The sequence below is a fragment of the Lepidochelys kempii genome, chromosome 23 (genome assembly GCF_965140285.1).
Source record: "Lepidochelys kempii isolate rLepKem1 chromosome 23, rLepKem1.hap1, whole genome shotgun sequence".
Lineage (NCBI taxonomy): Eukaryota > Metazoa > Chordata > Testudines > Cheloniidae > Lepidochelys > Lepidochelys kempii.
This window is the reverse complement of record NC_136402.1, coordinates 10,394,275-10,421,349: the sequence shown is the minus strand read 5'-3', so window position 1 is coordinate 10,421,349 and position 27,075 is coordinate 10,394,275. Positions and strand designations below refer to the sequence as shown.

General features: G+C 52.4%; 1 protein-coding gene across 1 annotated transcript; it reads right to left on the bottom strand.

Moving 5' to 3' along the window:
* Positions 1-8,823: 8,823 nt before the first annotated feature.
* Positions 8,824-25,807, bottom strand: LOC140901839 (uncharacterized). Its single transcript, XM_073321267.2, has 2 exons — positions 25,358-25,807; positions 8,824-14,910 (listed from the first exon to the last, which is right to left on the bottom strand). The coding sequence occupies exons 1-2, from the start codon at positions 25,805-25,807 to the stop codon at positions 13,042-13,044; spliced, it is 2,319 nt and encodes a 772-aa protein (XP_073177368.2). The 3' UTR covers positions 8,824-13,041.
* Between the last annotated feature and the right edge of the window lie 1,268 nt (positions 25,808-27,075).

Genomic DNA, 27,075 nt, shown 5'->3' with positions numbered 1-27,075 from the left:
GGTCTGAGTGAGCTCTCCCCTGCTATCTAGTGATGCGCTGGGGGAATCCTTTGGGAACAGACTGGTTTTGCATAAACACGCCCACTCTTCGCACTGCCCAGAGCGGCTGACAGCCAGGTGGCCAGATCTGGTTGTGATCCCGTTTTCGTGAATGTGCTGCCATCTACTGCTATCAGGCAGGATAACAGGGCCCTTTCTGTGTCCCCCAGTTACAGTCCAGGAAACCTTTGCAGTGCACCCCCAGATACAACTCCTTCCCCCCTGCTGTTCTTCCCTTCCTGTTAAATCTCACAATCCTTCATCTGCATTTGGTGCAGACTGTTGCTGGTGACTGTGAACGAGACAACACCCAATTTATATTGCACCAGACGGATAAACGTCTCTGGTCTGGCAGGAAACTAACTTTTCATCTCTGCTGGGGCTCAATCCCTTCTTGATACAAATGCTCAGAAGATAATTCCGGTATATAGACATAACTCCTTACATAGTAGCTGCACATATATTTTACGATGATATTCACAACCATTGTGACATCAGCCTTCCTTTAATACCTAACACAACACTCTTTGGTGAACCAGGGTCAAGCCCCCCAGGAATCCTGGGCCCAGCCTTGTTGGGGTTATGAGGACTCTGCCACACAAGAGAGTGTAAGGGGAGCCCTCGAGGTCAGGCAGGCCTCTGGGTGAAGAGAGTGGGAGCGAGGACTCAGATCCTTTCATTATCCAAATTTCCCCACAGTAACAGGACCATTCCCCCGCTTACACTGGCTACTGACTCCTGTTCTAACCAGTAGGCACAACCACCCATGTCCCGGTAACTTGGTTTCTCTGTTCTCCTCCTGGCTTCCTGGCTCCAGTCCCCACAGCCTGCACCCAATATCCCAGCCCTCGCATTTGCAACTGGGGAAACGTCCCCATCCCTACTCATAGCCCCCTGTTTGCAGTTGTCTCTAGTACCTAAAGGGGCTTTATTACTTCTTCTGCTGAGCCTGAAGGAGGGAGCTTGGCACTCACTTGCTCAACAAGGTCTGTGGTTGTCTGGATCCAGCATGACGGTATGTTGGATCCAGCATATAGCATGACGGTAAGGACGTGGAAAGGAAGGCACATGCCTTGTGTCCTGCCAGTACGGTTTGGTTGAGTGCCTGCTACAACTTTCACTAAATGGATTTTTTGTTGGCGTTAATATCAATATGGAAAATGGAAGTACAAATTTCAGCAATAATGGCACTGTTCAGTCTGGAGCCCGGCCCAGGGCGCTGTTCGGCCTGGCCCCTGGCTGTTTTGGGTCTGGTTTTTCCCCTTTTTCCTCTTCCCCCGCCCCGACTCCCCCAGGCATTTGCCCCAGATGCTCACTTCTAAATGTTGATGCTGCTTATTACTATTCCAAAGGGGGCTTTACCTTTCCTTGGCATCCACAGAGATTTCTGGCTGAACTATTCGGAACAATTGGTGGTGAAGACAAGTCACAGATGTCAGAGAAATGTAGGGTTGGAAGGGATCTCGAGAGGTCATCTAGCCCATCCTCCACGCTGAGGCAGGACCCTATAAGTCTAGACCATCCCTGGCAGGGGTTTGTCCAACCTGTCCTTAAAAACCTCCATTGATGGGGATCCCACAGCCTCCCTAGGTCACCGGTTCCACCTGGCCCCTGGCTGTTTTGGGTCTGGAGCCCAGCCCCGGGGCACTGTTCAGTCTGGAAACAGGCTCTAAACCCCCTCCCCTCCTGACCTGGGTCAGCTAGCATGGGCTTAAAGCCCCTGCGAACCCTGGTCAGAGGGCAGTGGCACTGGAACAATGTGTATAGTGGGGGTGCTGAGAGCCATTGAACCAAACTGTAAACCCTGTCTATGATGGAAACCACTTCAAGCTGAGGGGTGCTGTCACAGCCCCAGCACTCCTAGTTCCAGCCCCCTGTCAGAGGGTCTCTGTGTAGATGGTGGGGGTTTGGGCTAAAACCTGGGTAAGAGGCAGGATTATCTGTGCAGTGAAGGCAGAACCTGTGAGAGCTGCCAAGGCAGATTCCCCACTCTGGCACTTTGAATTAATACTAGCCACTCCAGGCTTGTAGTAAACGTCTCTCTGACCTTGGATGGGTAGATGCTGCCACCACCCAAGTGAAAAAAACCCCTTTGGACCAAGGAAGGACTTGGGAATTCCTCCCTGTGGGGTACCCTCAAGCCTTTCACACACCCCTCTGGGGAAGAGCTGAGAAAGAAAACAAAGGAAATCAGCTGTTGCCAGCAGCTAATCAAACAAGATATGCACAAACCTCTGAGGACACAAAAACCCAATCCTGTTCTTAAAAAAGGTAAATTTTATTAAAAACAAAAAGAAAGAAAATACATCTGGAACTTAGGCTTTTGCTAGATTTTAAAAACCCACTTACAAAAATTAAACATCAAGATTAACCTTCTTGAGGTCCAGCTTAAAGGTTACAAGCAAAAGTATTTGGGGTTAGCACAGAGGAGTCCACAAGCCAGTAAGAAATAAACAGAGATAAATCTAATCACATCTTTCTAGACATTTTCTGATTTACTTACATATCTGGGGTCTCAAATGGGGTGAACTTATGATTTCCGTACCTGACAGAATACTTATTTCCAGATGCTCTCTCTGTACATCTAGAGCAGTGTATATTTCTCTCAGTAGCTTCCCCAAACGTCAGCTCCCATCTAGTTTCTTTTCACAAAGCCTCTTTATTTTGTGTAGCTCAAAAGCTTGTCTCTATCACCTCTCTCACCTCTCCCACCATGTGTCTCTAAAGTAGGTGGGACGGGGAGCTGCTTGGATGGGAAGGGCGCAAGATTGAAGAAAGTGGTGCTTAAATAGGGAAGGCCTTCGTCCAGCAGGGGCCTGAAAACAGATGATTCAATAAAAAAGGAAGGATAAAGAAGAGTCAAGGGCATTGTGCATCTCCACCAGGAGCAGAGTTAAGGATGCATTGTGCCACTTTGATATTTGCTACTTACTATTTTGGTATGTGTAAATAAAGATATTGGGCAGGTGCTACCATAGCAAATGCCAGATAGTGTCAGGGCAAAGGTCTTCAAGTGAAAGTCCACAGGGAATGACTTTTTAAGGGAAAAGATCTTTGAATCTACAAATATCAGCCAGACCTGGTGAGACATTCCTGGCTAAACGCAGACACTAGAAGCTGACTTCTTGTTCAGGGAAAGACAGCTGGGGAACTGCATAGCTGCAGCCCCAAAGTGGGTTAACCCAAGGAGATGGAACTTCCTGCTCCATGCATGGAGTACAATCAGCCTGTTCATTCTGCGATCAAACGTCATGTCTGCTTTGCTAACAGCTAGTGATTATAGTAATCCACTGCTGAGGGTGCAACATAACAAGTCAATTTCCTATCTCCCCACAAAAAGAAAAGGAGTACTTGTGGCACCTTAGAGACTAACCAATTTATTTGAGCATAAGCTTTCGTGAGCTACAGCTCACTTCATCGGATGCATACTGTGGAAAGTGTAGAAGATCTTTTATACACACAAAGCATGAAAAAATACTTCCCCCCACCCCACTCTCCTGCTGGTAATAGGGTTTGTGTTTGTGGGGAGGGGGTGAGAAAACCTGGATTTGTGCTGGAAATGCTCCAACTTGATTATCATACACATTGTAAGGAGAGTGATCACTTTAGGTAAGCTATTGCCAGCAGGAGAGTGGGGTGGGGGGAGGTATTTTTTCATGCTTTGTGTGTATAAAAGATCTTCCACACTTTCCACAGTATGCATCCGATGAAGTGAGCTGTAGCTCACGAAAGCTTATGCTCAAATAAATTGGTTAGTCTCTAAGGTGCCACAAGTACTCCTTTTCTTTTTGCGAATACAGACTAACACGGCTGTTACTCTGAAACCTATCTCCCCACAGCGTTTTCTGTTACAGCAGTCACACCTTCAGTCCTGTCCCACCACCTATCAGCCCCCAAAGCAAGGAGACCTGTGTGCTTGTGAAAAGGAACTTCAGCACTTGGGGGATTGCAGGAATCTTCACCTATGAGTCAGACAAGTTCTCATTTATCGCCATGTTTTCCAACCCCTTCGACAACAACCTGAACAAACTTGACTACGGTCTGGAAATCTTTGAAGGCAAAAAGAACTTCAGGGAAAATGTGCTGAAGTTAAAGTACGAAGAAATACAGCATGGGGTTCAAAAGGAACATGCGTAAGTGAGAAACTTGGCAGAAATTCAACAGCTCTTGTTGTTAAGCTAGGGCAGTTTAAAATTTCTGGCACCATGTCCAACCACAGCAAAGCTGTTTTTAAGATACTGATTGAAGAAATTGATTCCCCTCCCGCCTACTCTCTAGCATCTAATGAGCCAAAATCCTTATTTCAGAAACCTAAGCAATAAATCCCCGCAAATGATTGAACTGGCCCATGGTGCATTTCAGATGAGCAGGAAATGTCCCCCAACTTTTGAATCCCTTTGAACATGCTGCAGAATTCAGGCTGCTTTTCCCCTAAGAAGTTCCCTCCTTTTTGTCTGGTTGGGAACTTCTCATGAACAAACTCTGAGATTTGCAAACTGTTTGAGTTTGAGAGTAACAGCCGTGTTAGTCTGTATTCGCAAAAAGAAAAGGAGTACTTGTGGAAGTGAGCTGTAACTCACAAAAGCTTATGCTCAAATAAATTGGTTAGTCTCTAAGGTGCCACAAGTACTCCTTTTCTATTTGAGTTTGGTCATTTTTCACCTACAACTTTTAATGAAGATTCCCCCCCCCCCCCGCTCCCTTTGTTTGTCTGCATATGTTGCATTTTAATCTATTTTTTTTATTTCCAATTGCTGCCAGTTATGCTCGCTCCTCAGCTGTCCAAAATCCTGTCACCTTTATCCCAAATAATAGTTTGAAAAGAACATTTTCCTACAAAAATATTTTTGACTAAATCCCATTTTTTGGTGGGAAAATGATTCTGATAAAAAAAGGTTTAATTAGTGGCAGTGCAGTGGTTTGACAGACTCCTCAAAACTAGAGCAGGGGCTTGTTAGGTTATAAGGCACAATATTGATCAAAAAATTAATGGAAACGAAGAGAGATTTGCTAGGGTGTGTGTATTTAGTAATGGCTATTTTGTCTGTATGTTGTAAAAAATTAAAATCTTATGATCCTAGGCTGGGCTTTTCCCACGTCAATAAAAGAAATTGAAACAGAAGTGAAAAGCCTAAATCAAGAGAGATTGCACATCTGCATTCCTTTGATGATGATGATGCTCATTAAAATGTTTTGCAGTTTTTTCCCTTTGCTTTTGTGCTTTTCTTGACAAACAGAGGCAGGTTTTATTTTTTTTCAAATGGAGAAGACTCAAACCGCCCTGGGTTAAACAGAACGGTCCCTCAGTACATTTCTAGCACTGAGTGAGAGGTCGGCGTGGGGCTAGGCATGGGACAGGGCCGAAGGGTATTAGCCAGGTTGTGTTTGTGACTACTTGTGCTGTGTAATGAAGGGAGCAGGGCATGTTCCAGCCTCCAGGGGCTATCGTCTGGCGCTGTGGGAGAGTCCTGGAGCTGCTCTTTTTGAGCAGTAAAACAATACAGATGGGAAAGAGCCCCCACATGGGAATGAGATCCTGCCACACACAGCTGCCCACTGGGTCCTTGGTTATGCTGCTGCACGGGAGGGTGCGGGAGGCTTGGAGCTGCAGGCCAGGTGCTCTGGCTGGGGACACACACAGTGTGAGGTACCATGATGGCGGGGGGGGGGGGGGGGGGAGTGACGCCTCTAATATCCTGGGACTGGCTTCCCTAGGGGTTGTTGGTGCACAAGAGCCCCCAGCCTGACTCTAAACCTCCAGACTTCTTGGCTGAATTGGCAGGGGGGATGAAACCTACACATCCGCACCAGCTCACAGGACACCAGCAGGGGCGACAGAGCCCTAGGCACACCCCACAGGCCTGCCCCTAGGACATGGCCCTGCCGCTCATTGCTTGGCAATTGCCAGGGTCCCCCCACTGGGTTCGTCAGGGAATTGCCACACCTCCTGTGTGGTTCAGGCCCTGCATGCCTAAGCAGAGAGCTCTGGGGGCTGGAGGGGTGGTGGGGCTTTGCGAGCCATCCCAGCAGAGCCACAACAGGAAGGCAGCAGTGAACAACGGGCCCTCTGCTGGGGAGGTGTTGCTGGTGCCCAACCAGAACGGCGAGTGTCACAGAGCACACCTCTGGGAGCTATTGTCACAGGCTCCCTGCACACTCAGGCAGGTCACATTTCCAAGCCTTTCTCCCCAACTCAAAAGGCCTGAAAAATGTCATCCAATTGTCATCCCATGGTTTCAGGAGATGAGCCCTGGGCACAGGGGTCTGTGCCTTTCTCCAGCGCTGGAGAGGGCCAAATTCAAAACATAGTCCCACAGGCACGCAAGGCTGATCAGGTGCGAGAGGTAACTGCAAGTCCCAGCATGCCTACAGCATGCCAGAGGAGGATGCAGCCTGTGCTATTTCTATGGCACATTGGTAACCAAGAGAGGGGCACGGCGGGGCTGGTGTGAAACCCCAATAAGGATCTGAATTGGTGGCAAAAATACTGTCTTAGAAAGAAGGAGCAAAATGAGCATCACCCCAACTGGACGGGCAGCTCTGGGGCACAGCACAGGGTCTGGGGATGTGTCTAGAAATGGTCCCAAGCTAGGAGCTTTTCAGTCAGTGCTCCAAGTGAGTTACCCCAAACAGCTCAGCGCCAGCCAGCCTGGGGTCTCCACTGAGAGCCAGGGGCTAAAGGCAGCTTCTAGGGCCCTGAGCCACACTGAGCTGTGAGAGCATGTTGGTTATTTGAACCCAGAGTGCCCCCTGCTGTCAGCTCAGGAAGCTGGTTTGCTGGCATTTCATGGATGGGGAAGGGGCTCCCAGCACACCCCAAAGGCTGAGAGGAATTGGGCTGTTTGCCCTCAATGGAGCTAAGGAGAGTCACCATCTGAGGGTCCCCCATAGCATTATTTGGGGGGCAGTGAATTCCTATAGCCCAAGGCCAGAAGGGACCACTGTGATCATCTAGCCTGAGTTCCTGTTTGGCACTGGCCAGAGACCTACTCCACATAATGGCAGCAATTCCGCAGCTCACAGGCCCCTGGTGAACGTGCTGCGCCAAGGGCAATCAGCTGCAGAAACGGGCTCAGACTTGAGGCACAAAACACCAGGTACAAGCCTCTGGGGCACCATGATCCCCCTTCCCACCAGCAGCACAACAGCCCTTCTCAGCACCCCCGCCCCCAAGAGCAACCTGTCTCGAGCAGTGAATAGCTGTATGCTGCCTCTAACGTGAACAGCTGGGACCCCAATGAACAGCGCTGACAACTTGCATTGCCATCCTTACACTTCAGAATCAACACCCCATTGAGATGAATGGGGCTGGTTCACACCCCTCTGGAAAGCCAGGCTGGCTGCAGACTCAGGCACCATCACTGTATCAGGGCACACTCACGTCAGTGCTGGCAACGCTCAGGATCTCATTGTGAGTCTGGCAGGATTCTGTGTATTTCTGAAAGCCTGAGCCCCTGGCACCATGAGCATAAGCCAGAATTCCAGCTTTTATTTTTAAAAAATGGTTTGTAGTCCTCCTGGTTGCAAAGAAAAGCTTCAAAATGTGACCACTAAAGGCTCAGAAGACACAGCAAATAAAAAGAATTCCAGGTTTTTTAACTGCATGATTTTTAAGCCAATCCCATTATTTCAGGGACCCAAATCATGACTTTTGAAGTCCTGGGGCTGGCAATGCTCAGTGCAGGCTTGGGGGGTTTCTTTGCCCTGTGTGAGACCATCAGTTCCAATGGCCCCCTGGTGTTGGGATGGGGGAAGCTCTCACTTACTTACACCCGACCATGGCTTGCAAACAGGCTCAAAATCTGGGCAGCTGGCTCATTTCTATGTGGTCTACTGGCTAGTGCAGAGGGCCCTATACAACCCAGCACTGCTATAGACCTGCAGCGAATGGGTGACTCCGGCTTGACCCTGGAGGAACTGAGATCATAATCCAGTCCGATGGATTTAGGCCACATATATCCGTTAGGGTTGTACTAGGCTGAGCACCAACCTGGCTCCTAGACTCACCCCACCCCCCATGCCCGTGGGGGGAGGCTGCAGTTCCACTGATGTCGGAGAGGCAAGGTTGGGAACAGTTGGCATCTTTTGGGTTAGAACCGTTGCCATTCCAAGCAGTAGCCAGGCCATAAGGGGGCCTGCCTTCGGCCGAGCCCCATGGAAACCTGTGACACAAAGAAGATCAACCACCCACAGAGCAAAAAGATGCACTCCAGCTTGCACCGCTTCTGTGAAACAAGACCTGGCTCCACTCTCTGCATTTGGCCATAAAAGTGGGTCATTTTATGCTGGAGCCCACTTGTGCATGTCACAAAGCCACTGTACAGCACCCTGCTTTTCAGGAGTGGCCTAGCACTGCAGGAGGGAGAGGAGGATGGCTATGGGTCAGGATTGAGGGGCACCAGCAGAGCTAGGCGGGGGAGGGAGGGGAGCCGAGGGCTAGGACAGCAGGGAGCTATGGGTCAGGATTGAGGGGCACCAGCAAAGCTGGGGAGGGACGGACCCAGGGCTGGGATAGGATTGAGGGGCACCTCAGGGCTGGGAAGGCAGGGGTTGAGGGTTGGGACACCAGCATTACTCTGGGAGGTGGATTAGGTAACACCTGCCCGTTCTCCCCCTGTCCCTGCCCTCTTCCACAAGCCCCTCTTCCACAAGCACCAAACTGGGCCCACATTTAAAACCAGTGGCTCTGGGGCAGGTGGCAGTAGATCCCCCTGGAATAGCAGGAGCGACTGGCGAGCTGTGATCAGGCCTGGCCCACAGAGCAGAGATGACACAGAGACACAGTTAAATAACTGTCCTGTAATTAGTGTCGAGGAGCTGAGCGGGGATCCCCCACCCTTCCCTACAGTAGTAATACAAAAGGGGGACCCAGGACAATGAGAGTCCACGCACAGAGTCCCATGGCTACGGTGCTGGGGAGTTTAGTGTGGAGCCAGGCACCTCCAGGCCAGCACAGATGCAGGGTGAGTCTGGGTGCAGGGGATTGCTAGCCCCCAGTGTGACCTTCTCCGGGAAAGGTCCTTCCCCATCCTCCCCCTGCTGATGGGCAGGCACAGCAGTAAGTCCACAGGAACCAGAGCGGAGCTTAGCAGCAGCCGGAGCCCAGAGACGCTGCCCGGCAGTTGCCCCGTGAAGCAGGCAGGCCCAGCGGTGTAGTGACGAGGCACCTGACTCTCCCCGAGACTGGATGAGTTTCTGGCACAGGCAGGGCCCATTCCCTCCACCCCACACTCCTTCCTGGCTGCAGGCGATGCAGGACCTGCCCAGGAACTTGAAATGTCCCATGACCACTTAAATAATTATCTGTGCCCACTGGCTGCCCTGCCCCCAACTTCCTGAAGGAAGGCATGGGCCCCGGGCATGCTGGGATAGTGTCCTCAGCCAGGCCCTGCAGATGCCAACCAGCTGTGGATGGGCAGCCCCGGCAAGGCCTGGGCACCCAACAGCCAGGCCCGGCCCCTGCGGAGGGGTGGGGATTAGTGTTTGGAATCTATACGCATTGGGTGTGGCACATGCTGAACCAAACATGCCCACTACAGCGTGAACACAGTGCCCTCAGACCATGGGCCGCACACTGCCAAGTGCCAACCCACCAGGCCACACGGAGCAGGGCACGGCCACCACAGCACGGGGATGCAGCACACAGCGACAGGCTGCAGCTGTCAGGTGAACTCCCTGGACACGGCGTGGGTGACTTGCTCTACCCGCTGCTCCCTGGGGCAGAGCCCAGTGCTGCCACTTCCCCTGCCAGGTCACATCCCGTATGCACCCCACAGAGGCTGGAGGGGTGTGTGCGCGACAGGAGAACATCCCATCGCCAGCAACAGGGCAAGTTACTCCTCCCCGCAGCAGGTTCTAGGTGGGCCCAGCTCACCGACCTGTCCCTAGCATCCATCCATCCCTGGGCCGCCCATTAAGTGGTGCCAACCCCATGGGGACAGTGCCCCTTGCGGGGGAACAACCCCACCAGCCAGCTGCACCTGCCTCAGCTCCCTGCCCCTCACCCCAGCAACTGGGCTCTTGCAGGGTATCTTGCAGCAGGCCGGCAGGACACATCCGGACTGCCCCTTAGTTCATACAGCGCCCAGCACGACAGAGCCCTAGGCACCACTGTAACGAACGTGATCCTGCCTCTGCTCCGCCGAGCTCCCTGCTGCATGGCACGACCCATGGGCAGCAAGGTGCCCTGCTGCTGGGTGGCCAGAGCCAGCAGGCATCTCCTCGCAGGCACAGCACCGGCTGGCACGACTCCCACCCGCCCTGCAGGAGCTGTGTGTCTGAGCAAGTCTTCACCTCAGCTACAGCCCTTTGAATTGGGGAGTGACCTGTTCTGGACTGCCCCCCAGGCTCTTCCCACGTTAGCAGTAACCCTCCCCCCACTCAGCCCCAAAACGCAGCCCTGGAGAGAACTGCTGGCTGATGGGCGCAATCAGCAGCCCCAGGAGAACCTGGCTCACCCCACACCCTGCTCCCCTGGAGTGGGAGGCTGTAAACCCTTCTGCTACTACACACGTGGCTCCGCTGGTCCCATCTCACACATTCTTGCCCTTTCTCTGCTTGAGGGTCCCTCTGAGCAGCCTTAGCTACAGGAACGCACCCAATTTGAGCAGAGAAGGGGGTACTGCAGGGGGGGCACCTGCCTCATTGATCCTGTTCTAAAAGGGAACTTCACAGGGGGTGAGGGACACACTGTGTGCCCTGGGGAGAGCTAAGGGCAGGAAAGGGCCTGAGCTGGGTTCCCTGAGGGTCTCCTCAGAAGGCTTGGAGAGGCAGATGGATCAGGAGCTCTCTCAGCCCCAAATGGGACAAGGCTGCTAAGGCATTAACCAGGGGACTCCCCTCCCAGCGATCTGTTGGCATGAGTTAAATGGGTGCAGGAAAGGGGGCCCATCTGTGCTGTCCCTGTAGGAGGACTGGCCATTTGAGGAACTGGCTCCACATCTCCTAATCCCCGAGAACAGGGCTGTGTGACACAAGGGCAAGGACCCCACAGCCCCGTCTACATTCCCTCAGGACTAGCACAGAGGTGGTGGGGACACATTCTGCTGCCTACTCCCCACACAGCCAGGCCTGCTGGCTCTGGGTCCACCCTCAGGGGCCAACAGCACCCAACAGCTGCAACTGAACCTCGTCCTCACTAGCCAGGTCCTGCCACGAAGGGGGCTGGAGGGCCGAGGTGACTGACACCATGCCCGGTGTAACTCAGCACAGATGGGAACACCTGTGACCAGAGCTCCAGCAGGGTGACACTCCCTGGGACTGGTGCCAACGCAGGAAAGCCCCTCCCCAGGGTGAGGTACTGTCCACGGGCGGCCCGGCCGCTCCGTAACAAAAGGCAGTGCAGGATCCTATGAGAACAAGCTGCTGTGCTGGGCAGGCACGGCCCGATGCCAGCCGCCCCTCAGCTCATGTGGGTCACCCAGAGGCCAGGCTCTAGCTCAGCTAGCACGGCCCCCTAAACTCCCGCCGGCTCCACAGCTCTGCAGTCTGGCACAACTGGCATCTTTAACTCCTGCCTTCCCAGGACAGAGGGGCCAGGAACCAGCCCGGCAAGGGGGGCCTCATTCAACCCCTCTTTGTACCTTCTTGTGTCTCCAAAGGGGCACTCAGAGCTGAGAACTCCCCCGTGCCAACTCACCAGTCCCCAAGGGAGCCCTCCAGCCCAGCAGAGCAGACAACACATCGGGGTGGTCCTCGCACCAGCTAGCAGCAAGTGGCTCTGGGCTGCAATTCACATTGTACGCCATTCTGGCGCGTTCACACTTAGTGCAGGCTGAGAGAGCCCGCTCTGGATCTAGTGTAACTTGTTTTCTTATTGTGACACCAAGAGGGGGGAAAAGGTTTGAGCTGATCCCGTTACCTCCCCTTCTGTCTGTGGAGCGATGGGTGCGACTTGGTCACATGCACATCCCAGCGCCTACGGGCTGCAGGTGCCAGACGAGAGGAGGGGCTGCGACCCAGCCCTTGCCCTGTGGGTTCAGTTCCCACAAGAAAGCAACCCAGCATCCTAAACCGGGTGGATGGGACTCCCCATTGCAGTGGGGGAATGAGTCGGAGGTGTGCAGCGAGCATAAGCTCCGCTCAGCTGGAGGCAGCTGGGAGCTCTGTTGCTGACCGAGAAGGAGCCTGTTTTCCCATTCCCCTAGGGCTCATCCAGGAGCCCAGAGAGCCCCTCCCAGCTACTCGGGGAGTTGCCAGCTCACAACCCCCTGGCAGGGACCATGCTATCCAAGGAGAGGAATCCTGGGCCACAGGGATGCTGATGGAGCATTCCCAAGGGGCCTGGCGAGGGGCCGCCCTGGCTGTGCCCAGTCTGTTTGTTGACCCTCTCGGGAGGCTGCCATGGGGCGATGGCACAGAGGTGGGGCTCACAAACCCCTTCCTAGCCAGGGAGCACAGAGGAGACAGTCTGGTCCCCTGCTCAGTATTCACCAAACTGCAGCTCCCTGTGGGGAGGGGGAGCTCCCCCCAGCTGGATCTAGCGTTGCCCTGCTGAGCAGACGGGTAGAGCTCAGGGGGCTTTTCCCTGCTGTCCGACCTGACTTCTCCCTCTCCAGCCCAGCCCCCATGACAGGCATGAAGCAAACCCCTCCCAGGGGACATGACGCTGAGGAGCCAACCATTCTTCCCTTTCCCCGAGCTCCAGGGAATGCCCAGAGAAGGGTCACCAGGCCCTGGAGCAAAGCAGTGACTCAGGCCAGGGCAACCCAGCCCTCCGCAGACCTATAGCCCATACCCGATGCGCACATAGGAGCTTTCATCGCCCCTTATCGTGAGGGGGTGTGGCTAGCTGAAATGCTCCTCCCAGCATGCACTGCTTCACCCTGACACACGAGGGACTGCAGTGCACACTGGGAGATGTAGTCTCCATGGGCCCCCTGGCTGGCACAGTGCCCGCTGGCAGCTGTCTCCCATGAGGGCCCAGCCAGGGCGGCACCCACTGGGAGCTGCACGTAGCCTGGGCTGCACTCCCTGGCGGGGCACGTTGGAGCAAGAGTCGGGTCAGCCGTCACGGTGCACACGCTGGTGCTGCAGCAAGTTGGAGGGGTGGGCGAAGCCCTTGTCGCAGACGCTGCACTTGTAGGGGGTCTCGCCCGTGTGCACTTTCTCATGCACCGTCAGATAGGCCAGGTCCTTGAAGAACTTGTCACAGAAGCTGCACTTGTAGGGGCGCTCCTCGCTGTGCACCCGGTGGTGCTGCAGCAGCAGGGAGGGCCGGGCGAAGGCCTTCTGGCACACCTCGCACTTGTAGGGCCGCTCGCCCGTGTGCGAGCGCTCGTGGATCACCAGGTAGGACGACTGCTTGAAGGCCTTGCCGCAGGTCTTGCAGACGAAGGGGCGCTCGCCGGTGTGCACCCGCTCGTGCGAGGAGAGGGCGTTGGACTGCTTGAAGCCCTTGCCGCAGATGGGGCAGACGAAGGGCCGGTCACCGGTGTGTACCCGCTCGTGCACCTTGAGGCTGTGGCCGTAGGTGAACTTCTTGCCGCAGACGCCGCAGACGTGGGGCTTGTCGTCGCAGTGCTGGCGCTGGTGCAGCAGCAGCGAGTTGGAGGTGGGGAAGTCCTTCCCGCAGTCGCCGCATTTGAAGGGCTTCTCAGTGCAGTGGGTAAGCATGTGGCGCTGCAGCTCGTAGGGCGTCTTGAAGCTCTTGTCGCAGCAGGCGCACTGGTAGGGGCGCTCGCCGGTGTGAATGCGCCGGTGCTCCTGGAGGTTGGACGAGCGCTTGAACTTCTTGCCGCACATCTCGCAGTGGAAAGGCCGCTCCTCGGTGTGCACCAGGCGGTGGCTCTTGAAGTCCGAGTGGCGCTTGAAGGAGGCCTCGCAGAGGTCGCAGTGGAAGGGCCGCTCCTCGTTGTGCACCACCTCGTGGCTGAACAGCTCCCAGGCCCGCTTGAAGGTCTTCTCGCACACGCCGCACGCAAAGGGCTTGTCGTCCACGATCACCTCCCGGATCTCCAGCTGGGGGCCTGCCCGCCTCAGGTGTGGTGGCAGCACCACCCCCTCGTCCAGCTCGCCCGCCGCGCCACCCAGCACCAGCTTGGCAGTGGAATAGATCCCGTGCTCGTCTATCAGCTGCACGAAGTCCGGCTTGGGGCGGGCGGTGCCAGGCCCAGCCAGCCTGGGGGAGCCAAACTTCTTCTCCTCCTCCCCCCACTCCAATGCCAGGCCCTGCTCTTGCTCCTCCTCCCGCTTCAATGCCAGGCCCTGCCCCTCCTCCTCCTCCCGCTTCAATGCCAAGCCCTGTCCCTCCTCCTCCCCCTCCGGTGCAGGGTCCTGCCCCTCCTCCCCACTGCACTGGGGGAGTGGGAGGGAGGGCCCCACGTCACCAGGCCCTGCCTCCTGGCCATTCTCCAAGGGTCTTTTCTTCCTCCGGAAGTTGCTGGCTTGGCCTCGCAGCAGCCGCAGCCTTTTGCCCTGGGAGGGCCCTGGCTCCTCGGCAGTCGTTGGCTGCCTGCGGTCCTGGCTTGGGGACACAGTGACCTGGCCAGGGGCCAGCTTCATGTACAGCCGGTGCTTCCGCCGGAACGGCCTGCGGGGCTGTGGCTCCCGGCACAGAGGGGACACCACCTCCTCTTCTCCCCCATTCTGGTTCTGGCCTGTCCCATCAGTGTCCCGGCAGGTTGCAGTGCTATGCCTCCCTTGGTACTGGCTGGGTGGGCAAGGAGAGGGAGAACTCCTGGGTTGCCCCGGGGAGCTCCCCATCATCGTTGGATCCTGCACGCTTCTGCTCTGCTCCCAGGCCGCATCCTCCTTCTCCAACCAGCCCGCCTGGACCATCCGGATACAGCTCAGCGGGGACGGGGCCTTGCTGGCAGAAGAAGCCGGATCATCCTCCATGACTGTGCCAGCCCCCGTCCCAGGCAGGTTCCTCTGCAAGAGACCAGGATGGAGAGTTAAGAGCCTGGCACGGCCACCTTCACCCTGGCAAGGCCCACTACTCCTGCCCTAGCGGTACCCCTGCAGGCCTGCCTCCCCCTCTGCCCAGCTCTCTGCCCAATCTCCAGGCTCCTATCCCAGTAAGAAAGGGGTTTTCCATGGCTCACCTGCAGCAGTTACCATGCTAATCAGCTCACCAGAGGCAGAGAGGGAACGGGGCAGCACCTGCACCAGCTGGACACGTGGAGGGGAGGGAGGTGCATGGTGAATGATTTGGGGAGGAGAGTGTGCAGAGCATGGCCCTTCCCCCCAATCCCAAATCGGCCATTACCCTGGTCTATGCCTTTTCCACACATGATGTTCTACCACCCCCTTGGGTGCGATGGAGTAGGTCAGACATGGGCACAACCGTTCCAGGGGCGGGAGGGTGAAAACCAAAGCTAGGTGGGTGAGAGCTGGGAAAGCACACAGACAGGGATGGGAGTAGAGAACAAGGAGCGGGACAGGAGGGGATGCAGAGCATGGTCAGGATGATGTGTGGCCCACATCCATATAATGCTCCCTCCAGGATGCTCTCCCTCCCCAGGGGTTTCCAGGTTCCCTTGCCCCCACTCCTCCTCTGTGTGTGTGGATGTCCCCACCCCGTGGTCCCCTAGAGGAAGTATCCAGGACAGGGCTCTCAGGACAGGGTCACTGCACCAGGGTCTAGCACTCTGCCCTGAATGACTGAAGGCCTCGGCCATGGGGGCAGTCTGGGTCCAGCTCATTCTGGTGGGACCAATCAGCCTCAGCAACTCTCTTGAGGGTGGGGGGCAGGCCCAGGGGAGCAGGGAGTTGTCCTGCACTGGCTCCTGCTGCATGGACCAGGCAGGACCCAATGAGCTTACCCAGCACGATCACCCCCTGCCATATGGCTGAGCCTGCGGCCCAAGGCAGCACATCGGGAGCCTGCGGGGCCCACACCCAAGGCTGCCAGAGAAAGAGTGAGCTTCTGCATTCGAGGGGGAGGGGAGCGGAAAAAGGGGTGGGGGAGGGGCAAGGTCCTGCCATGACTACATCCAGCTAGTGCAGAGGGGCTGGCTCTCACCAGCAGAGGCCAGGAAGTTCACATGGCACCACGCTGAGGGAAAGGCAAAAGATACCCGAAGCCCTGTGCAGGGCAGGATCCGACCCCACTCCTCCTGCACCCACTGGCTCAGGAGCTTGGGGGCCTGCATCCCTCTATCTGGGGTCACCCGCACCCCCGGAAAGGTCCCACAAGAGCAGGGAAGGATCCTGTTAAAGCATTTCAGGGCCAGGCTCAGTTCACATGACACCAAGCATGACAGTATGGATCTGCGTCACCCATGTCCCAACCATCCCCTCTGCGGTCTCCTCAGCAGCACCAGGACAACAAGGGCCTGTCTCTACGCAGAGTTGTGCCTGTTCAACCATAAGAACGGCCATGCTGGGTCCGACCAAAGGTCCATCTAGCCCAGTGTCCTGCCTTCCGACAGTGGACAGTGCCAGGTGCCCCAGAGGGAATGAACAGAACAGGGCAATTCTTGAGTGATCCATCCCCGGTAATCCACTCCCAGTTTATGGCAGTCAGAGGTTTAGGGACACTCTGAGCATGGGGTTGCATCCCTGCCCATGTTGGATAATAGCCATTGATGGACCTATCCTCCATCAAGTTTCTCTAATTTATTTTTGAACCCAGTTATACTTTTGGCATTCATAACATCCCCTGGCAATGAGTTCCAGAGGCTGACTGTGCATTGCATGAAAAGTACTTCCCTATGATTGTTTTAAACATTCATTACATTGGGTGACCCCTAGTTCTTGTGTTATGTGAAGGGGTAAATAACACTTGCCCATTCACTTTCTCCACACCAGTCATGATTTTACAAACGTCTATTGCATCTCCCCTTCGTTATCTCGTTTCTAAGCTGACCATTTCCAGTTTTTTTAATCTCCCCTAAAAGGAAGCGGTTACATACGTGCAATCTTTGTGTTACCCTTCTCTGTATCTCTTCCAATTCTAAAATAGCTTTTTTTGAGATGGGGCAATCAGAACCGCATGCAGTATTCAAGGTGTGGGCATACCATGGATTTATACAGAGGCATTATGGTATTTTCTGTCTTATTACCTATCCTTGCCTAATGATTCATAACACTGTCAGCTTTTTTGACTGCTGCTATACACTGAGTGGATGTTTTCAGAGATCTCTTTCTTGAGTGGTAACAGCTAATTTAGACCCCATCATTTTGTATGTATTGTCAGGATTAAGTTTTACAATGTGTATTACTTTGCATTTATCAACACTGAATTTCATCTGCCATTTTGTTGCCCGGTCACCTCATTTTGTGAGATCCCTCTGTAACTCTTCAGAGTCAGCTTTGGACTTAACTATCTTGAGTAATTTTGTATCATCTGGAATCTTTACCACCTCACTGTTTATCCCTTTTTCCAGATCATTTATGAATATGTTGAACAGCACTGGTCCCAATACAGATCTGCTATTTTCCTCTCGCTGCTATTTTCCTCTCTCCACTGTGAAAACTGACCATTTATTCCTACCCTTTGTTTCCCATCTTTTAACCAGTTACTGATCCATGAGAGGACCTTCCCGCTTATCCCAAAACTGCTTACTTTGCTTAAGAGCCTTTGGTGAGGGACCTTGTCAAAGGCTTTCTGAAAGTCCAAGTACACAATATCCACTGGATCACCCATGTGCACATTTGTTAACTCCCTCAAAGAATTCTAAAAAGCTTTGGTGACAGTTCCCAAACTAGGAATCTGATAATTCTGTTTTTTACTATAATTTCAACCAATATATCTGGTACTGGAGTCAGGCTTACCAGCCTATAATTGCCAGGATCGCCTCTGGAGCCTTTTTTAAAAATTAGCATTACATTGGCTATCCTCTAGTCAGCTGGTAGGCTGATTTAAGCGATAGGTTACATACCACGGTTAGTATTTCTGCAATTTCATATTTGAGTTCTTTCAGAACTCTTGGTTGAATAAACAATAAGAAATTCTCAGGAGGAGATGGTAATTTATCAATTTGTTCCAAAACCTCCTCTATCGACACCTCAATCTGGGACAGTTCTTCAGATTTCTCACCTAAAAAGAATGATTCAGGTGTGGGAATCTCCCTCACATCCTCTGCAGTGAAGACTGATGCAAAGAATTAATTTAGCTTCTCCACAACAACCTCTATTTCCTTGAATACTCCTTTAGCACCTTGATCATCCAGAAGCCCCAATGATTATTTGACAGGCTTCCTGCTTCTGATGTACTTACAATTTCCTTTTTGCTGTTAGTTGCTGTCTTTTGTTAGCTGCTCTTCAAATTATTTTTTGGCCTGCCTCATTATACTTTTACACTCAACTTGCCAGAATTTATACTCCTTTATATTTTCCTCAGTAGGATTTGACTTCCAATTTTTAAAAAGACATCTTTGTTGCCTCTAACTCTCTCTTTTACTCTGTTGTTTAGCCATGGTGGCATTTTTTGGTCCTCTTACTGTTCTCTTTAAACTATTATTTGGGGTATACATATAGTTTTTATATATAGTAATATATAAAATTACATATAGTAATTGAATAGGACTCTTTTGTTTGACTGTTTCTCTTTGGTTCATACCTGTATTTATCAACTTCTATCCTCACCTCTCTACTGGAATAGAGAGTATCCTCTAATAAATCCTCAAGTAAGGGACGTGTCTGTCTGAACTGCATACTTCTGCACATCAGCACTACCACTGCAAACCGGTTCAGTTAAACTGGTGCCTAAGGCCCCATGGATGCCCCTACTGGACACAAGTCACCCCCACAGTTTGGTTTGGGCCAGTCCCCTGCAAGCCAGGATCATGGTTGTAGCCAGAAAAGAACCTCTATGTGCCAGCTAGCTATCCTCGCTGAGCTGAGGGGCACAGGTGGTCACCCTGATGGGCAGGCAACCGACATGCAGCAGTGACATCAAGAACAGTGACATGAGGTGCCTGAAGCAATTCACAGGTCTACACGGACTCTGCCCCAATGCACAGAAGGCTGATCCACCCCCTATAGGGTGCACACAGTGGTTTCTTCCTTCTCAAAGGGTGCACACTATGGTCTCCCCTATCCCCATCCCATGCCCCCACATAGGACACACACACACTGGTCTCCCCCATAGGGTATATTCACAGACAATGGTCTCCCCCATCTCCATCCCATAGAGCGCACACACACAATGGTCTCCCCCATCTGGTGCATTCATACAATGGTCTCCCCCATCCCCACACCATAGAGCACACACACACAGGTTTCCCCAATAGGGTGCATTCATACACAATGGTCTCCCCCATCCCCGTGCCATAGAGCATGCGAACACACACACAGGTCTCCCCCATTGGGTGTACACACAGGCTTGGGAAGGTTGGCTTTCACCAAGTTAACCTTTCAAGAGTTCTGTTTAAACCTCATTTCATCAAGCCTTGGGCAATATCCATAGATATCATACCACAGGTCTTTGGGATCTCTTGGAGATGCTCAACCCACATTGGCGGTCTCCCTTGGTTTGGGTTAACTCAAATCCCACTTCTGGGTCAACTGTGTGATGACCCCCCCTTCTAGGTACCCAACCTGGGCCTTAGTGTTCTCCTCACCACTGGGCCCTACCATCCACAAACTCATCACCCAGTTGGACTGCGCTACAATGTTCACTGACCACATTTTAAGCTCATGGGGACAGATCCCACAGAGTTGTTTCAACCCTATAGGTTATATAAATCCTCCAGCGTAGTGATGTAAGAACAACCAAACTGGGTCAGATCAATGGTCTGTCTAGCCCAGTATCCTTTTTTCTGACAATGCCCACTGCCAGAGGCTTTAGAGGGAATGAACAGAACAGGACAATTATTGATTAATTTGCCCTTTGTCATCCAGTCCCAGCTTCTGGAAGTGAGAGGTTTAGGGACACCCAGAGGATGGAGTTGTGTCTCTGACCACCTTGGCTAACAGCCATTGATAGACCTATCCTCCATCAATTTCTCTAATTCTTTTTCAAACCCAGTTATATTTTTGGCCTTCAGAACATCCCTTGGCGACGAGTTGCACAGACTTACTGTGCACTGTGTGAAGAAGTTCTTCCTTATGTTTGTTTTAAACCTCCTGCCTATTAATTTCATCAGGAGACCCCTGCTTCTTGTGTTACGTGAAGGGGGAAATAACACTTCCTTCACACCAGTCGTGATTTTAGAGACCTCTGTCATTACCCCCAGTAGTTGTCTGTGTTCTAAGCTGAACAGTTTGTCTTTTTAATCTCTCCTCATATGGAAGTTGTTTCAAACCCCTCATCATTTTTGATGCCCTTCTCTGCACTTTTTCCAATTCTAATATCTTTTTTGATACCTGCACCTTTTTACCCCATTTGTAGAGAGATTCTCCCATCAGGGTAGTGGCTTCCAAATACGTCACACCCTGGGTCTTTTGTGCACACTGAAACCTTTTCCTAGAAGCTCCAGGTGTCGATTCAAATGTAAGCAACAAAGCCCCCAGTGTCAACTCCACCCATCTGGCTATATGCCTCTTATAGCTTTGGGACCAGGTAACAGGGTGAGGCAGTGAAGCCAGTCCACAGAGTCAACCAAGTTCAAATTGCAAGCCTTTTCAATGGTATCTATATCCCACCTCCCAATAAACTGGAGCAATTTGGTACCTAGACTCCTTGCGGAACTGGCTTCCCATGGTCTCTCCCCACCTACCCTCGTATGGGACCTTGTGCTCCTTCACTTCTCCCTAGCCAGTTCATGTTGGAGCTGTTCCTTCTCATGTTTGTACTGTTTCTATCAATCAGCTCACTCCTTTTCATGGTCCTTTAGTGTCTGTTCCTTTAGCTGAAGCTTTCTCACTTCCAGCTCCAACTTGCACTGTTCCAACTCTGGCGATGGGGAGTCAGGTCGTAAAGACACCCTGCTACTGCCTCTGTTGCCCTCAGACTCTCTCAGGACTCCACCTGGGCCTGGACCCTGGCTCGATCACTCTTCTCCAGACAGGCAATGAGCTGGGCCTTGTTTAACCTCCCAACATTTAACTCTCTTTCCCTACACAGCTCTTCTAAGGGAGGTAGATATACACCACTGTCTTGCCTTTTCTTTTGACTAATCTTGTTTTTATTGCTGCAAGTCACTTACTGCAAAAAATTATTGGTGCATTCAGTATCCTACGGCTCCCACCAAGCGTCCCAGGCCTGTGGGATCTGTGCTATACCCCAGATTCTGAACAGCCCCTTGCAGGAACACCATCAGTGTGCCAGACCCCCAAGGGGTCTCACTCATCCTTAAGGGTAGGCCACACGGCTTCAATGCCTCAAAGCCTCAGACTCTGGGCTCCAGCCCTCCTGCTTCACCCTGTGAGCTCTGCCCAACAAGTCTCACTGAGACAGACTCCTGTTCAGAGACTTTCTGCCCTCTTCAGGGATCAATGCACCTCATCAAGGATTTCCACTGACACCTTTCAAAACAGAGCAGGGTTTATTAGCCAACTGGAACACAGCAGGGCAGTCCTTAGGTTAGCACAGAGAAGCAAAGGCGAAGACAGAGTTCAGACTGGCCAAGGCCAGGGCTCCACCCAGTCAAGCTGCTAGAATCCATTTTGGCTGTCTCTTTGTCCGTCTGTCTCAGGTGACAGCATCTGTTTCTTTCCAAAGACCAGCTCTTAACATAGCCACCTTATACCTCCCCCTTTGTTCTCCAGCTCAGGGTCTTTCTTTGGTCTGCTTCCTTCCTTTTGGCTGTTGGTTGCTAGGCATGAAAGTCCCTGCCATTCGGGTTTCCATTGTTTTTCAGGATGCTCCATTGGTCTGGGTTGGTTTCAGCTAGTCCTTTAACAACCCATAGATACCATCCCAGGCAATTAGTAGGGGAAGCAAAAGTGGAGGGGAACCTGGGAGGTAGTGACCATGAGATGGTCGAGCTCAGGATCCTGACTCGGAAAAAGAAGAAGAATACGGACCCTGGACTTCAGAAAAGCAGACTTTGACTCCCTCAGGAAACTGGTAAGCAGGATCCCCTGGGAGAATAACATGAGGGGGAAAGGAGTCCACGAGAGCTGGCTGTATTTTAAAGAATCTTTATTGAGGTTACAGGAACAAACCATCCTGATGTGTAGAAAGGATAGTAAATATGGGAGGCGACAGCTTGGCTTAACAGTGAAATCCTTGCTGATCTTAAACACAAAAAAGAAGCTTACAAGAAGGGGAAGATTGGACAAATGACCAGGGAGGAGTATAAAAATATTGCTCGGGCATGCAGGAGTGAAATCAGGAAGGCCAAATCACACTTGGAGTTGCAGCTAGCAAGAAATGTTAAGAATAACAAGAAGGGTTTCTTCAGGTATGTTAGCAACAAGAAGAAAGTCAAGGAAAGTGTGGGCCCCTTACTGAATGAGGGAGGCAACCTAGTGACAGAGGATGTGGAAAATGCTAAAGTACTCAATGCTTTTTTTGCCTCTGGCTTCACGAACCAGGTCAGCTCCCAGACTGCTGCACTGGGCAGCACAGCATGGGGAGGAGGTGACCAGCCCTCTGTGGAGAAAGAAGTGGTTCGGGACTATTTAGAAAAGCTGGACGAGCACAAGTCCATGGGGCCGGACGTGCTGCATCAGAGAGTGCTAAAGGAGTTGGCCAATGTGATTGCAGAGCCATTGGCCATTATCTTTGAAAACTCATGGCGATCGGGGGAGGTCCCGGATGACAGGAAAAAGGCTAATGTAGTGCCGTTCTTTAAAAAAGGGAAGGAGGAGGATCTGGGGAACTACAGGCCAGTCAGCCTCACCTCAGTCCCTGGAAAAATCACGGAGCAGCTCCTCAAGAAATCAATTCTGAAGCACTTAGAGGAGAGGAAAGTGATCAGGAACAGTCAGCATGGATTCACCAAGGGCAAGTCATGCCTGACTAATCTAATTGCCTTCTATGATGAGATAACTGGCTCTGTGGATGAGGGGAAAAGCGGTGGACGTGTTATTCCTTGATTTTAGCAAAGCCTGTGATACAGTCTCCCACAGTATTCTTGCCAGCAAGTTAAAGAAGTATGGGCTGGATGAATGGACTATAAGGTGGATAGAAAGCTGGCTAGTCATCGGGCTCAACAGGTAGTGATCAATGGCTCCATGTCTAGTTGGCAGCCGGTATCAAGTGGAGTGCCCCAAGGGTCAGTTCTGGGGCCAGTTTTGTTCAATATCTTCATAAATGATCTGGAGGATGGTGTGGATTGCACCCTCAGCAAGTTTGCAGATGACACTAAACTGGGAGGAGTGGTACATACACTGGAGGGTAGGGTCAGGATACAGAGGGACCTAGACAAATTAGAGGATTGGGCCAAAGAAATCTGATGAGATTCAACAAGGACAAGTGCAGAGTCCTGCACTTAGGATGGAAGAATCCCAGGTACTGCTACAGACTAAGGACCGAATGGCTCAGCAGCAGTTCTGCAGAAAAAGACCTAGGGGTTACAGTGGATGAGAAGCTGGATATGAGTCTACAGTGTGCCCTTGTTGCCAAGAAGGCTAACGGCATTTTGGGCTGTATAAGTTGGGGCATTGCCAGCAGATCGCGGGAGGTGATCTTTCCCCTCTATTCGGCATTGGTGAGGCCTCATCTGGAGTACTGTGTCCAGTTTTGGGCCCCACACTGCAAGAAGGATGTGGATAAATTGGAGAGAGTCCAGCGGAGGGCAACAAAAATGATTAGGGGACTGGAACACATGACTTATGAGGAGAGGCTGAGGGAACTGGGATTGTTTAGTCTGCAGAAGAGAAGAATGAGGGGGGATTTGATAGCTGCTTTCAACTACCTGAAAGGGGGTTCCAAAGAGGATGGCTCTAGACTGTTCTCAGTGGTAGCAGATGACAGAACAGGGAGTAATGGTCTCAAGTTGCAGTGGGGGAGGTTTAAGTTGGATATTAGGAAAAACTTTTTCACTAGGAGGCTGGTGAAGCACTGGAATGCGTTACCTAGGAAGGTGGTGGAATCTCCTTCCTTTGACGTTTTTAAGGTCAAGCTTGACAAAGCCCTGGCTGGGATTATTTAGTTGGTGATTGGTCCTGCTTTGAGCATGGGGTTGGACTAGATGACCTCCTGAGGTCCCTGCCAACCCTGACATTCTGTGATTCTATGAATAGTTACCTGACCCAATGTCTTATGTCATGTCTCCTGCTCTGTCCCTAAAGCAGCTTTTTAACCCTTTACATTCCATCCACAGCAATGCAAAACACGGAGAGAAACTGAGGCACACATACAAATCATACAGATATTAGCAAAATTCCCACATTTGTCACACCCTACAGAAGTTGGAGGGGGAATGAGGAGGATTCTCCGAAGGACATGGTGAAGGAGTGATTAGAGAGGTAGGAGGAGAACCAGGAGAGGACAGAGTCACAGAAGCCCAAGGAGGACTAGACTGCAAGAAAAATAGCATGGTCAACTGCATCAAAGGTTGGTGGCTGGCTGGAGAAGGATGAGGATGGAGCAGTGACTCTGAGATTTGGCTAGGGACAGGTCACTGGAGATTTTGGTGACAGCTGCGCCAATGTAGCGTTGGGAGTGGAAGCCAGATTGGAGAGGGTCTCGGATGGAACTGGAGGAAAGGAATTGAGAGAAGAGTGGGCTCAAGGACTTTTGTTTTGTTTTAAAATGGGAACCGACATGGGGAACAAATATTTAACAACATGCTCTTCAGTCTAGGGGAGAAAGCTCGAACATGACCCAACGGCTGGAAGCTGAAGCCAGACAAATTCAGTCTGGCAATAAGGCATAATTGTACAATGGGGAAGGTGACGAATCATTGGAAGAAGGTGCCTGGAGTCGTGGCGGATTCTCCATCACTTGCCATTTCTGAACCCGGACAGGATGTTTTCGTAAGAGCTCTGCCCCGGGGATCAGTGTGGGGCAGTTCTCTGGGCCGTGCTAGCTTACGGGAAGGGTCCCTTCTACCTCGGGATCTAGGACTCCCCACAGGGCACGCACAGAGTGGTCTTCCTGCCCCATCCACACCCACTCCACAGGGTTCATACAATGGTCTCCCCCATCTCCTCCCTGCCCCCCCACATTAGTATCCCTCATCTGCTACCCCATCCCCACCAGGTGCACAAGATGGTCTCCCCCCATCCCCTTCCTGCCTCCCCCCCCTCGCACAATGGTCTCCCCCCCATGTGCAACCACATCCCCTCCCCCCTCAGGGTGCACACAATAGTATCCCCCGTCTCCATCCACTCCCCGCCCCAATCACTCTCAACACATCATAATCCTCCCCACATAATGGTCTCCCCCATCCGCAAGTCCATCCTCCCCCTGGTCTCCCCGATCCTCCCCGGGCGCATAGATGGTCTCGTCCGCCCCGCTCTGTGTATGAGGCGCGGACGATCACATTCTCTCCCGGGGAGGGGTGTTTATCCCCGGGCGGGCGGTCAGGGAACTCACCGGGCCACCACCAGCTCGCTCCCTTCTACCCTTCACATCCGGCCGGTGTTTCAGCAAAACGACTCCCCCGCTCCGCCGACCGCTCAACCAGCCCTTCCCCCCAGCAACACTTCCGAGCGGCAGCACCCGAGCCCACGTGACTAGGGGCAGCCCCACTTCCGGCGCCAAGGAGGCGGCCGGAGCTTCGGCCCCGCTTTTGCTCGGAGCTAGACTCGCTGGGGGCCGGCTGTGCACATGCGCAGTGACCGCCCCGTCGAGGGCCGAGGGCCCCGAGCCCCCTGCGCCTGCGCCGCGGCTCAGCGATCGCCGGTGTCTGTCTGGTGCCGGCAAACGGCCGCCGCTCCCAGTCGCCAGATCAAAAGCTTCGGGGGGTCGCGGCCTCCTGCCCCCTCGGGACCGCCCCGAGGCGGAATATTGGGGCACTGGGGCCTTATGAGCGGAGGGACTCATCCTGAAAGGGACGCAGGGCAGCCCTGAAGCGCAGCATCGCTGCTGGGGAGCTGAGCTCGGGTCTCTAGTCAAGCCTGCCTGGACCCTGGTCTTTTAAGCAGTGCTCTCTCCCGAGTCTTTGTCATCCATCGTCGTTTAGTTCACGGGGGTTGGCTGCGGGCGCTAGGGCAAGAGCTGAAATAGTCACTGACCTGGGAGGTAAGGTGTCCCAGCCTTTAGCCTTGGCACAGCTTTTTATATGATGAACCAGATTTTCAATAATCCTCATCATATCTGACTTGGCTGTGTGGGTGGACGCCCAGGGCTGGGTTGCTTTAAAGGAACTGTATTTTTGCCTGCTGGGTAACCAGTAAAGCATTGGGGAAGCTGTTTTTGTTGCTGGCAATAACCATCAGTTCTGGGGATTCTCTGCCACATTCTTTGCAATTTGCAATTAAGCAATCTCAGGGTGACCCCCCCCTGGACCCCAGTCACACCCTCTTTTATACTTCTTCAGCTTGCTGGAAAGATCTTCACTGTGAAGTGGGGATCAGGCAGTCCCCATTGGTCAAGCAGTCTCCATTGCATATGTGCCTTCTCTAAGGGGTCTCTGGGATAGCGGATTCTTTTTTTGAGGGGTGTTGATGAGCCATTAACGCTGTCTGGCTATTGATGGCTACTCCTTTGTTGTAACTGAAAGGCTGATTGTGGGTGTTCCCAACTTCACAACCTATTTCAGTAACACACATATAGAAATACTTCATAACTTCACAAACCATGCTAGTTCATACAGTCCAACGGGATATTAATGTTCAACAGATCAAGACTTTTAAAATGATACCTTACAAGGTTTACTTTGTAGAAAACATATCGTAATCATATCACCATGGTGAATATGGAGGTTCAAGGCTGCTACTTTGAGGTACAGACTGTCACACAAATCCAATTATCATTCATACTAAGATAAACACTTATTTTCTGCTGATCAATTATATTTGGGGATAGATTCTGTTAGGATATAGATATAAAGGCCTGTACTCGAAGAATTTAGGTGTATTCTTATCACTTGGCTAGTTATAGAGATATAAAAGAAAGAAAGGATCAAAATCACTGTCTGCTGGTATAAGGGCCTTCTCTTACTGTGACAGTCTGAGGCCCTGTTCTTAGGCTAAGGCCTTTGGCTAAGCACCAGAGGCAGCCATAAGCTGGGAAGCGAACGGTCACATCCTCACATTCCAAACTAGTCACATTGAAATAAGGTGCTATTGGGTTGTTAGGAATACAATCCT